The sequence below is a fragment of the Callithrix jacchus genome, chromosome 4 (genome assembly GCF_049354715.1).
Source record: "Callithrix jacchus isolate 240 chromosome 4, calJac240_pri, whole genome shotgun sequence".
NCBI lineage: Eukaryota > Metazoa > Chordata > Mammalia > Primates > Cebidae > Callithrix > Callithrix jacchus.
Window position 1 is genome coordinate 51,822,622 of NC_133505.1, and position 14,054 is coordinate 51,836,675.

General features: G+C 40.7%; 1 protein-coding gene across 2 annotated transcripts in view; it reads right to left on the bottom strand.

The window, feature by feature from the left end:
* Nucleotides 1–14,054, bottom strand: part of ZNF318 (zinc finger protein 318) — a 35,329-nt gene that overhangs the window by 2,096 nt on the left and 19,179 nt on the right. Inside the window, exons 7-10 of one of the 2 annotated variants that reach the window (XM_035295700.3) lie at nucleotides 8,692–8,895; nucleotides 8,127–8,226; nucleotides 6,804–6,922; nucleotides 5,452–6,519 (exon numbers count right to left, since the gene is read on the bottom strand). In XM_035295700.3, coding sequence (XP_035151591.1) covers nucleotides 5,452–6,519; nucleotides 6,804–6,922; nucleotides 8,127–8,226; nucleotides 8,692–8,895 — 1,491 coding nt within the window. Of the gene's footprint in view, nucleotides 1–2,112; nucleotides 6,520–6,803; nucleotides 6,923–8,126; nucleotides 8,227–8,691; nucleotides 8,896–14,054 lie in introns of those variants that run through there. The other variant, XM_035295699.3, reaches the window with a different exon arrangement.

Below are 14,054 nucleotides of genomic sequence, written 5' to 3' on the forward strand. Positions count from 1 at the left end.
TCTCTGGACCCTTCTCCAATTTTAAAAATTACACTTCATGTTCCTATTGGATGCATGTGTCCTGTATGTCCACCTCCCCACCCCATTATTCCTCAGTCCCTGAACCTGGCAGTCTGATAAATGAACTTATATGCTGGCATATTCTGCTACCAGAATATTAACTTTTTGACTTTTTTGAAAGATGAAGTATCATGAGTGAAGTAAGAATACTTAACTATATTATTCAGCAATATTAGCAGAAAGAGAATATTATGTACCCTGTGAAGAAAATATGGCTTGTAAAGTAAGAAGCCCTCCATTGGCAAGGACAAGGGGGATTTACAGGGGGTTATTTATACACCTTAGATAAAATTAGGTGTTTGCCCAAATTTAAACATAATTGCTGATCATTTGCTCTCACAATTGAGGATGCCTGATAAAAGTTGTTCCTCATGTTTGTGAAATTTAAAACATAGTTATATTACACCACAAGCTTCACTTAGAATTCAGGGCCCATTTCTTCCATGTGCCTAAGTCTCCTAAGTTGAAAGTTTACTCAGTACCATGATGGTGATGAATAAAAAAATATATATGCTCTATTTCCAGCTACTGGGTTAGAATTTTGTCCTTCCTTTCACCTGTCTTCTCTGGATAGGTTCCAAAGCTAGATCCCACTAATCAAAAGGAGGCAGCAACACTTCCTGCCCAGAATACAGAATCCTAAAAAGTTCTCCCTCTGCTGGTTCAAGCAAGATATAAAGAATGTCATTCCTACATCGTTAGAAGTGAGCATTATTTTTGAAAAACCCTGATTGGTGGATGCCTTTGGTTTAAATCCTGAACTTACCCAGAGAATACAAGAGGAGTTAGTACCAAAGCTTAGGCTCAAAGTACTCCAGCCCTAGCTACTTGAGTCGGTTCTGCCGTTCTTATAATAAATTTTGCTTTTCCCTTCTCACCCTTTTCAAGTGGCCCCCTCCTAACCTAGAGAGTAAGAGTCCAACATCCTCTTAGTGGGAAAAAGGTTAGGATTGAGATCTTGATATGGTTACCTCTTCCTGACTCTATCTAAAACAATCGGTCTCTCCCTAAAGAGAAGTGGAACTAAGTGAACAGGACTGAAAATCAGTACAAACTGGCATTAAAAATTATGCTCCCTGAATTCCTATAGATAACCTGCTAAAACACAGAGCGAGTAGTTCTCTAGGAAAACAAATCTCCCTGAAGCTCATCTGGGCTTTAACTCTTCTCAATGACACCTTTTGAGTTAGTCTATGGTTTCCAAGCAAGAAAACTACATTGAACTCAGGCTTTCTCCTACAAAATCAGGGCTAGAAAGGTGACACAGGCAAGATATCCTGACCCTGTACATATTTGGTGCTAGGATAAAAATAACAATCCTATCTCAAAGGAAACAACACAAAACAATTCTGTGACACAGTGAGGTAAACTAATTTGTCTAAAATCACAGCAAGGTATGACTGAGGTATAGTCGAGGATCTAGCTCTCCCAAATCTGTGCCCTTTCCGTAACATGATCAAGAGAGGCCAGAATGACTTCTAAATTGACATTAGTATAAAAAAAAAATGCTTTCCAGAGTTGACCTAGGGATTTTATAACTCTTTTTATAAGGAAACAGGAAAAAATAATTTTGGGGGAAAAATACAGATCAGGAATTTTCTATTATCTTTGAGGAACAGGTGGGTAAATAAGACTCTGAAGTCCCTGTTGAGTCAGGTTATAAAATGCTGACAACAGGGATATCAAGAGGAAACAGGGACAGAGTTAGAAAATCTGAGGACTGAACTCCCTAATTCCCAAGAGCAACAACCTGATTGTCCTAGGGGAGCTCAGTTCCTAGAAGACCCTATGGAGAGTCAACACAAAGGTATACAAAAAGCTTCACGACAGGAAGATGCCAATACCAGACCACTGTTGCCTACTTACTACCCATCCAGGCTGTGCTGGGGCAGACTATATATCCTAACATTCTGGCATAAAGTAATTCTGAGAAATGAGGAAAGAATGGTTGAGGGGTGCAGATAAACAATAGGGCAGCAGGGATTCATTGTTCTAGTTTTCCTTTGGAGTTCAAATGTGTGTGATTTCAAAACAAAAATCCAGAAGAAAACATGAGATTAATGCATTTATTCCAAGTAATTAACACATTAAAAATAAAGTTAAACTTGTTCGAGCCAACTCATAAATTCTTTAATCATTTTAACAAAATGTACAACCCAAAACATCATACTATGGTGGAAATAAATTGGGAGAGGAGGAGGTAGAGGAAAGGATACATATGGGTTTGTCGAACAGGGAATGAGTTCAATCTCGAAAATTTCACAGATCTTCTACCCCTTCACAACAGAAATGGCTGCTAAATAATTTAGTACAAAGTGTTATTGGATCACAATACAATGAACAAAAGCCATTTCAAAAATAAAAGTGATCCCAAAAGCCTATCTGTTCCTGGCAATGAACCATGAAAAAGTCTTACCGATTTGTTGATTTGTCATCTTCTTAAAAGTGGGCCTGCCAGATGTTCTTCCTTGTTTATTTCCAAACAGGTTTGTGGGTTAGCAGGACAGTGCATCTCAAGAAAGGCAACAGAGTAAGGGAAGTACAGGAGTTGACATGCCAATAAAGGATGTAAACAGTAAACAAAAGAGTTACTCACGTTGCATTTCAAGCAATGTTAAGAGATGAACAATTCTTCCAAGTTTTCATTTCAGCAAGCTTTCTGATGTTTCTCCCAGAGATGCATCAACTGCCCAGGAAATTGGGTAGGAATACAACACAGCTATTGGAGAGGTCAGCTGTCTCCATCCTCCCCCACATTTCAGAAATGGCAGAGTCAAAGCCAAAATACAATCAAAGCACACTATGTGGTGAGCCAGTTAAGACATCTGATTTTAATGACAAAGTGGGAGAAAATAAATTGGCCAAAAACACCCAGAAAATACATTTTTACAGATATATATATATATATATATATATATATATATATATATATATAGAAGTTGTTATTGATTTGTCTGGTATTTAAAGGGGAAAGGAAAAAGGAAAGAAGGTAAATTTTTCAGTTTCCATGAACATTTACTGTAAGATGCTGACTGCATCTCTTGGTGTAGGTTCCAGATGAGATAGCAAATTAGTCCTGGAGCATCTGGGCATCTGATTTCTAAAAGCCAATTTGATTCATTCACAAGCAGCTCTAGGTATTTATTCGTAGTTGTGAACACTGGACTCCGTGCAGTCCTGGATGGCACCAACTGTAGCTTCCTGTTCAGGCATTTCCTGAGGGACCATATTGTCTTCGACTACCTGCTCCCTTGGAGGTGACCTTGACACTGGAGGTTTAACCAAATTCAGAGGGTTGCCACTGTCATCATCTACTTGCAGAATTGCCACCTCTGTGATGGATGCATTCGGTATTTCTAGCTGTAATGGCCCCATCTCCAGGGAGCTACACTTAGAAGGGTCACCTGGCTCAGAGAGTGGAGAACACAGTTTATCTTTTTGAACTCCAGAGGTCCGTGTGACAAAGTCAACAAGGTCTGGAAGGCAAGGAGATGGCCCAAGGCCTACAGAATTAATTTCTTTTAATTCCAATCTGAGTGACTCTTGTTTGTCTAATTGGGAAGATTCTTCTACTTCCTCAGGCATCATTCCTCCTGCTAACAGGTCAAGGGCCTGGTGTGTTCCCTCTAGGCCCCCCAAGCCTCGGTCAACATTTTCTGTAAGTCCAGTTTTCAAAATGTTAGGAGAAGGGATCCTAACACTCTTGGGATTAGATGAATTTCGTTCACCTTCTGTCTCAAAGTCAAGCACCAAGGTTTTAGGAGAATCTAATGGAAACCCAGAAAAAGATGGTATTGGCTCAAAGTTAGTGGGAGTAGAAGAATTACACCCTATAGGTAATATAGAATTTTCTTCACAAACTTTCTGAGACAAGGCAGTTGGGGATCTAGGTGCTGGGCTTACCCGACTACCGCAGAAATCAACAGGCATATCCCCCAGGGCAGTAAGGTCTTCTACCTTTAAGTCTGTAGCTTCAAAGTCTTTTAGGGCCTTGCTTTCTATTGTCACTGGTAACTCTGGATGGATATCTCGTAGCTCCAGTGCTTCTACTTTTGGTTTCTCTGGGCTTTCCCAGGCCTCTGGCCTCTTGTTTTCATCCCAAACAGCCAACTCATACATCTTTGTAACTAGAAAGTCTTCTGCTCTTTTTCTCTTGAGTTTGAGGCGTCTGTACCTAGGAGTTCTAGATGCTGATTCTGGAGCTGAATTTTTTAGCCCCTCCTCACTAACTGAAACTCCTTGCTCTTGTGGACTACCTGTCAAACACACTGCTGATCTGGCTGGGGACTGAAGAAACTCTGGGGCAGAAATTTTCACAGGTATATCTTGTGGGTTCTTGGGTAAAGACCTAGCTTCTGATGAAAATGAGTCTAATTTTGCCATTGTGGAAGAGCAAGCCTGTGGACTCAATTCAATCACTACTTTACTTGGAGTTTCACTTCCTGTCATCAATTTATTGGACTGTTCAGCCTCTTTGTCAATTATTAGCAAGTTGGGCTGTTTTACTTCTCCTTCCCACATGTATCTGTTCCCATGCTTCAAATTAGAATCTTCTATGCTGTGGGGTCCAATGCTGGTACCTGCTCTCTCATCAACTATCCCCTCAGAGAGCTCTTTTGCCCTTCCTTGTAGTTCAGTGTTTGTCTCTATCTCACTTTCTCTACAATCCTCAGATTTATGGAGCTCTTGGCTTTTCTTACCCTGGTGAACAGATTCTCTGAGGTGGATTTCTACCAACTTCTGAGATTCTTTGCACTGTATATCTAACAGTTGAGGAGGTGGTTCTACACCAGGTGGCCCTGGCTCTTCCAGGTCAAGCTCACTCTTCCTCTCTGGAGATATATCCCTACTAGTGTCACTCTGGAAGGAACTAGAGGTCCATAAGGCCAAACTGTCTGTCTTTGGGGTAATCGTTTCGTAAGTCCTGCTTTGGCACAACCTTGTCAGAGGCTGTAGGAAGCCATATGTGCTGCCTGTGCTTTTTGGGTCTACATGTTCTATAACTGACCATTTCCCTAGGGCCACCAGAGTTTTCACAATGGGCTTTTCAGAGTTGCTGAGTATAGGAGCAGTGACCAAACCATCATCTTGATGTAATTCTTCTTGGGATGCACTGCTGTTCAAAGGAGAAGAAGAAGTGTCTGAATTTTTGGTTCTAGAGAGGTTGCTATTTTCCCCATTGGCCAATGGACCACCACTTAGCTTAGTCTCAGGGGCCCCCTTTCCACCACTACTATAGAATATGTCATACAGGTCCTTAGCATTGGCTGTGGCTAAGCATGAATTTCGCTTCTCTAATTTTTTGGCTTGTTCACTGAACACACTTGAGAGGGGTGGTGGAGGACGTACTAACACAGAGAACAGGGTCTGGTCTCGGTCACTCTCACTCACCCCAGGAGCTGTCTCATCAGAAGGAATGGCAGCTGGCTGTGCAGAGGCCATGATGGCTACAGGCAACACTGGGTTCAAAATGTTAGGACCCATGAAGCCAGGGCTGAGAGTCTGAGAAACAGTTGGGTTTGATTTTACTGGATCCAAGATAGCATTTCCTGGAGCAGGAGATGAGGCAGCTGGATGAGGTATAACTGGGGGTGGTGGAGGTGGTGGAGGTGGGGGTGGTGGAGGAGGTGGTAGTATTTGTTCAGGTAAATGGGATGGCTCATTCTTTTCAGCCAACACCACTTTTTCCTCTGGAGACCCTTTTAGAATCACCTCTTCCCCTCCAAATGCTTTGGAGATGATGTCTGGAGGTAAGAGGAGATCAGCTGAAGACTCTTTAACCACTGGCAGAGGTTTAGCAGTGGTTCCCGAGGATTTAATAGACAGAAAGGTGTTAAGAGGAGCTGGCTTGCTCATTGTAGCTGAACATGACTTGCGGAGTACTGTGGATGGGATAGGCAGGTTGGGTCGGATCTTAGTCTGTGTTGAAGTTGTCACAACAGGCATCCAAGGGCTGGTATGTGCAACAACAGTTTTCCCAGAGAGCTTAATTTTGATAGGCTTTGCCTTCCCAGCTTCAGCTTTGCCATCCTCTTTGTCCTTACTACTTTCTATAATCTCTTCTTTAGAGATACTTGGGGTCACCACTGAACTTTTCTCCTCTTCTTTTTCTGGCTTCTTCCAGCTGAATTTCCCAAAAGATGATGATGTTGGCGATTCCTTCTTTACCTCTTCTTTTAACTGGAGTTTGATGCCAGTGTTCCTTTTATTTTCAGCTTTTTCAGGGGAGTTCCTACCCTCAGAGAGCTGGTCTTCTAATTTCTCAGAGACTTTGTCATCCTCCTTTACTTCTTTCACAGCCTTTGCCTTTTTTTCTTTCTTATCCTCCTTTGGTTTCTCACTCAGTTTGCGCTTTAGCTCACTCTGCCGTCGCCGTTCTGTCTCTAGGACCACAGCCAAGCCAGCTTGGCGGTCCAGATTCCGCCGCTCCTCATATAGTGGGTTTTCATCCACATATTTCTGAGAATAAAAAAGATAAAGGCTCAAAAGCTGGTAAAAACACAAGAGAAAAATATCTTGGCCCTGCCACTGTTAGAATTTACTTAGTAGAAATCCCCAGAATAATCTTTCTCAAGGACATATAGGATGCTATCAGCTCAAAATCTCCCACTAGGACTGAGGAGAACTTAGAGGTTATATGGAATTTGAAGTGTCAATGACTTTTTCCAGCTCAGAATTCATTTGACAAAGTCAAAAGAATTACTTCAGAAAAGTTGGAAACTTTTTCTACTACAAAGACCAACCTTGTATTTCTCATTGTGTTGGTGACCCTTCACATGTTGCTCCCCAGAAATTGGATCCCCCAAAAATTCTTCACAGAGCTGGCAGTAAAATCCACTAATGGGAACCAGAAACTCAGAACCTGGAAGAAATAGAAAAAAGTCAAGGAAATAAGTCGATTCCACCCAGAATAACAGCAACCAGTGGAAATCCCATCACCCCTTTACAGTAAAATAGTTACAGTATAAAGGTCCTTACCCACTTTGAAGTCAGAAGTAGCATTTAGATGAAACCCAATAGCAAGTCTTTCCAACCTAAGGCTTGAACTATAGTCTTCTATTTCTTCTACCTCTTGGGAACACTAACTGATTAATTTAGGAGTTTCCTGTGCCAGATTCACTCCTGTTGCTGAGTCTCCTCAAATCCTAACTAGCGCTAAGCATCACAGGAGATATAAAAACTATACTCCCGAATAGTTCATTATCATTTTATGAGGATCTCTCATTCCTCACTGAGGAATCTATCTTCTGTAGATCTAAAGGATACAGAAGCAGCACTGGCTACTTGTGAAGGTAAGAAATTGAAAAGTTTAAAGACGAAGAAAGTTTCTGCTTCTCCATTTACCCCTTATTAACAATGACTCAAAATATTGTATAGCTCTTAGTTGAAAAGGTAATTACTGCATCTCCTAGCCGAGCGCAGTGGCTCACGCTTGTAATCCCAACACTCTGGGAGACTGAGGCTGGTGGATCACCTGAGGTCAAGAGTTAAGAGACCAGCCTGGCCAACATAGTGAAACCCTATCTCTATTAAAAATATAAAAAATTAGCTGGGTGTGGTGGTGGGTGTCTGTAATCCCAGCTACTAGGGAGGCTGAGGCAGGAGAATAGCTGGAACCTGGGAGGCAGAGGTTGTGGTGAGCCAAGATCACACCATTACACTCCAGCCTGGGCAACAATAGTGAAACTCCGCCTTTAAATAAATAAATAAATACTTTTAAAATTACTGCATTTCCTATCCTTTTTAGCCTGGATTCCAAATAAGCAAGATTTTGGGCCCATAAACCAATGACAAAGACAGTTTTATTATATTTTAAGTGACATGTCTACGTTTAACATCTGTTAATAGCAGATATTTGGCCATACGGGTAGAGATCATAGTCTTATAGATCTCTTTATAGCTTCAGGAGCTAGTACACCGTTTTGTAGACAGAAGGTATTCTTACGGCTTTGTTAAAAGGAATGGCTATGTCTCATGCTATACTGCTTCCTAGCAACTTAGCTCAGGGACACCTCTTCCTCAACTGAATATAAGGAAAACATAAAGGAGGCAAAGAGAAAACATACCTTTTGCAGGAACAGTTATCTTGTCAGTGCGCTTTACAACATCTTGCTTGGCCTCACTCTGGGTCTTTGAAGCCCAAGGTCTGTTGTAGGGATCCAGTGTCTATTTGTAAGAGGCAGAGGTGCTCACACAACAGCACTAAAAAACTCAATGACCCACCTTTCTCTCTTTTTCTCCCCCATACATAAGACCAGGGGACCAGAAGCCCCCAGCTACCCACCCCCAACCCCTCTGCCAACTGTTTAAATGGAAATCACCTGTGGAAAAGGTAAACACATGTTAGAGCAAGTACCAGAAAAAGCTAAAATGAAACAAAAAAATCAGTTACTCAAGGAATCAAAAGAGGCAGAAACCTCACTTACACTTGTCATGGTGTTTAGCTATAGCCAAGTCCCCTGGACTGAGTCCCGGGAATGGTGTCTCCTTTGTTGGTATCTCTTGGCTCTTCAGACTGGGGCTCCTGCCCTATGAGAATGTTTCCTTTTCCGGCTTTGCAATGCAGATAGGGGTATAGAAATTTGAAGAGAGTGAGGGTGGGAGTGAAAATACAGAGAGCAGGATACCTACCTGTGTGTGCTTCTTATTGTGCATATGGGTGAAGAAGTCAAACATGGTTCCACAGATGGTGTTGCAGTCTTTACACCAGTGATTGCCAGCATCATAATACTCATAAGCAGCAGTGGGCTGATCCAACTGCTTAGTGGCTGATTGGGGGCTTTCGGCAGGCTTGGGGCTCTTAGTACGAAACTTCTCATTGTTTACTTTTGATTCCTAGAGGGGAAAAATCTGTACTTACAAGAAATTCAAGGCAATCTAGACTTGTCTTCTCTTAGAAATAGTAAGTGTCCATAATAATACAAATACAGCCATATGACCATATTGTCAATATTTAAAGCTGCATAAGTTGGGGGTAACCCTAACAGAAACATGTCTCTAAGACTCACACAGAACAAACTGACTTCATAGTGCTATCACAGCATGAAAAGTAAATCATAACGGCAATATATTTACTTATATATCCTAAAATATCTCTAGAAGAACAGCCAAGGTTGTGGAATCATTGGCTGGGGAAGGGAAGTGGAAAACAAGGGTGGGTAGGAGTCTCTTCACTGTATACCCTTGAGAAGATAGATGTTGAATGCGTTACCTATGCAACTAAATAGTTAAATTTGAAAATCATCATGATGACTAGGGAGGGAAAAAATACCAAAATGGAAAAGGTAATTGACAGGCTAAGCAAAGAAGATGCAGAAAATAGGTGATAGTAAACTTATCATATATATCCTGGTATGAAACACTGGAGAGATAGGTTGGTATACATAGATAAAGCAGATAGTCATCTATGTAGAATGATTTAAAGGAATCTGAAAAAAATATTTTTAAGTACCTAAAATATCACTTTTAGAATTCAACACCTTTAGAGGCTAGGTGTGGTGGCTCAAGCCTATAATCCCATCACTTTGAGAGGTCGAGGTGGGCAGATCACTTGAGGCCAGGAGTTCAACACAAGCCTGGCTAACATGGTGAAACCCCATCTCTATTAAAAATACAAAAATTATCCAGGTGTGGTGGTATGCACCTGTAGTCCCAGCTACTCGGGAGGCTGAGGGCATGAGAATCACTTGAACCTGGGAGGCAGAGGTTGCAGTGAGACAAGATTATACTACTGCATTCCAGCCTCAGCAAAGAGTGAGACCCTGTCTCAAAAAAAAAAAAAAAGAATTTAACCCCTTTGAGTTATCCTCTTTTAAAATATATCAACTCCTTAATATTAAAGTTATCAATGGTAAATACTTTAATATGAATTAATTTATTACCAAGCTGAAACAAGGCACTCAAGAAATGAGAATTTTGGTTAATGTTCAGGAGTAAGGCACGGAAAAAGATAATTTTTGCAACTCGGAGTCTAACTATGAATGGTGTTCTATAGTACACAATGTGAAGGAACTAGGCACCTGGAATAGTGACTCATGTGGGGAAAAAGACAGGATAAAGAAAGGGAAATAACGGGCTCCAAAGATACTCTTTCCCTACCTGAGTCCTATTCAAGAATCACTAACGAGATCACACCAGACAGGGAGAGTTCAGACTCTCCTGGGGGGAGTATTAACTAGCACCATCTTCTAGAAATACATATTACCTACCTCAAAATTCTGTATACCCTTTAACCCAGCAATTCACTCCTTGACATTTATCCTACAGAAATTATCATGTCAAACAACAGGTGATTTGATTGGTTAAATAAATTTTGCTTAACCATGCAACAAAAACAACAAAAAATAAGGTTGTTAAAAATGATATTATAGAAGTATATTTACTGACATGGAAAGATGTACATATCATGTATTATTCAAAATACACTTGAATAATCAATAAAGATACATAAATAGACACAGAATGTTGAATATAACTTTATCCAAAAGACTTTCTCTCACCACTCTATTCCCCTAATCCTGTTTTCTTTTTTGGGGCACTTGATTACCTAACATGGAATTATTTATTGTCTGTCTTCTGCTGTTTAATGAGAATAGGAAACTTGTTTATACTGTTCAGTGTGATACATCCCATATCTAGACCAGTTCCTGACAATTTCTTGATGATCAATAAATATTTGTTAAGTGGATTAATGGACAGAATTAATACCTTGGTGTTATGTATTTGGAATAACATACACCAAGGACCAAGTATTAATAATATCATACACCAAAGTATTAATAACAGTGGTCTCAGCTGGGCCCAGTGGCTCATGCCTATAATGCCAGCACTTTGGGAGGCTGAGGTAGGCAGATTACTTGAGCTTAGGAGTTCGAGACCAGACTGGGAAACATGGCAAGACCTCAACTCTATAAAAAATACAAAAATTAGGCGGTTGTGGTGGTGGTGAGCACCTGTAGTCCCAGCTACTGGTGAGCCTGAGATGGAAGGATTGCTTGGAACCAAGGGTTAAAGGCTGCAGTGAGCCATGATCGTGTCACTGCACTCAACCTGGGTGACAGAGTGAGATCCTGTCTCAAAAAAAAGGTAAGAATAGTTGTCTCTAGGTAGATGAAATTACAAGTCTGTGTGTACTTTTCTGAAATGAACAGAAAGGGAAAGAAAACCTTAAACCAATTATACATTTTAAAGAGAGGTAAAGAAAGAAGGCATACCAAGAACAGGTAAGAAAATTAGGCTGTAGACATAGTATTCCTTATTGCTGAGATGAAAACTGAATTGTAACATATCCCTGTTATGTTCAGAGACCATGAAGACTCATAGAAATCAAGATGATAGATTATCATGGGGTTGGTATATGAATAGAAATCCAATGTACAAGTTAATTACAAAGGACTAGAGCCTTTAAATTCTTTGCCCATCAAAGGCCCTACCTAGACTCAGTACCCAGGTATAAAAGACTAGTGCTGGTCAGGCGCGGTGGCTCACACCTGTAATACCAACACTTTGAGAGGCCAAAGTGGGCTGGCCAAGGAGACCATTCTGGCCAACATAGTAAAACCCCTTCTCTACTAAAAATACAAAAATATTAGCTGAGTATGGTGACACGCACCAGTAGTCTCAGCTACTCAGGAGGCTGAGGCAGTAGAATCACTTGAACCCGGAAGGCGGAGATTGCAGTCACTCTGGCGACAGGGCAAGACTGCCTTAAAAAAAAAAAGACTAGGCCTACCTGGTTGAGAAAGAAGTCTCCCAGGAAGACAGGGAAAATAGAGCTTGGGTGATAATACAGAATATATTCTCTTTCCTACCTCTGAATTCAACATTAACTGAGGATGTACCATGTGCCAGACATACTGTATGCCATGGGAAACACAAAGATAAAAAACTTTCCTCTTTTAAACTCAAGAAGCTCTCAGGCCAGGTGGAGTGGCTCACATCTGTGATACTAGTACTTTGGGAGGCTGAGGTAGGAGGATCATCACTTGAGCCCAGGAGTTCAAGACCAGCCTGGGGCCAGGCACCGTGGCTCACACCTGTAATCCCAGCACTTTGGGAGGCTGAGATGGGTGGATCACCTGAGGTCGGGAGTTTGAGACCTGCCTGGCCAGCATAGGGAAATCTTGTAACTACTAAAAATACAAAAGTTGGCCAGGTGTGGTGGCACACACCTGTAATCCCAGCTACTCTGAAGGCTGAGGCAAAAGAACTGCTGGAACCCAGAAGATGGAAGTGACAGTGAGCCAAGACTGAATCACTGCACTCCAGCCTGGCCGACAGAGTGAGACTCTGTCTCAAAAAAAAAAAAAAAAGACCAGCTTGGGCAATATAGCAAGATCCAATCTTTATTCCAAAAAAAACAAAAGAAGCTCTCATTAAGTGAAGACAGAAATTAGAAGAGTCTTTATATAAGACAACAAAATAAATTTTACAAAGAAACAAATTACAGAGTGCTAAAGAAGGGCTGACTAGATCTGGGTGGAAATCTGGAAATTCTTCATGGAGAAGGTGGTATGCAAATTGGGACTTAATGGATGAGTAGGGTTGGGAGAAAGATTATTACAGGCTAATAGGATTATTAATACAAAATTAGAGAGGTATAACACCAGATATTGCACATCTGAAAAATTGCATTTTGAGGTGACAGCAGTTTAAGATGTTACAATGTTTCTTGAGCAGCATTCATTACTATGTGCCACACCCTGGGCTATGTATTGGAAATCATATTGAATAATGACACAGATAAAATCCAGAATCCCTGGAACTGAGAGGTGCGGCCAGGGAGAAAAAGAAAAAATCCCTGGAACTTTTGTACCTTAAAATCAAATTGGGGGGAACACATGTAATTATATAATTAGATCTGTCATAAATGCTAAGAGGGAGTATTACAAGGTATTATGGGAGTGCCTATCAGGCAAACTTAACAGTCTAGGGAATCAGAGAAGGAAGTCAGAGAAGTAATTTAAGAAGCAATCTAAAGAATGAATTGGAGTTAGTTAAAAAAAAAAAAAAAAGCAGATAAGGAAAGAGTTTGGTTTGCATGGTAAAGAAAGGGAACAGAAAATATGAGGTCATGAGAGGAGATGATATATTTGAAAAATGAAAAGGTTAGTAATGAAACTACAGTAAGCAAGACGAAAAGGAGGTATGAAATGAGTTTGAAGAGGTAGGCAAGGGATTAAGTACCATGATCACTGGCTACATGTGGAGAAATAACGTAGAAATATAAGCAAAAAAACTGATGTGGCTTGGAATTGAATGTCAATGGAGATGGTAAGCTGAATGGAATCAAGATTTACTTTGGAGAGGGACCTGACAGAATTTGTAATTGTTTGCGTATGGAGCAATTAGGGAGAAGAGAGCACTAAGAGTGACTTTTAAGTTGTTGGCATGAAAACTGTTGGACAGGGTGCCATTCATTGAAAATGGTTAACAATGGAGGCAGAAAAAGTTGGAAGGAGGTTGAGCACAACCATTAATTTAGTCTAGGACATGCTCAATTTGAAGTGCCTGTGAGATAATGAAGTGGAAATGGCAAGTAGGTTGTTAGACAATCAGAAGACTCATTTGAACTGGAACATAAAACTGGCATTTTAGCATAGGACTGGATGAAATGGCCTAGAACGAAAGAGCAAATTCTGGAGAACTGGGCAAGGACCTAGCTCTGAGAAACTCAAACATTTAAAGATTATATACGAGAAGATAGACAGCAAAGGATACTAAGCAGGAGCATCCAATAATGTACTAGGAGGAAAAGAAATGTCAGAAGCCAAGGGAATCACTTTCTTCCATTTGTAGAAGTGATTCTCAGCCTCAAATGCTGCTCATTTGAGAAGTAAAATGTATCTACTGATATTAGCAACTTAATAGTGACCTAGACATGAACACAGGTGCTAAATATGAACCCCACAAAAGGGTATATACAAGTTGTGAGAAGATTAGAAGCCAGATAGGAGCGGGTTAAGAAGTAAATGCTGGAACAAGAATATGGAAGG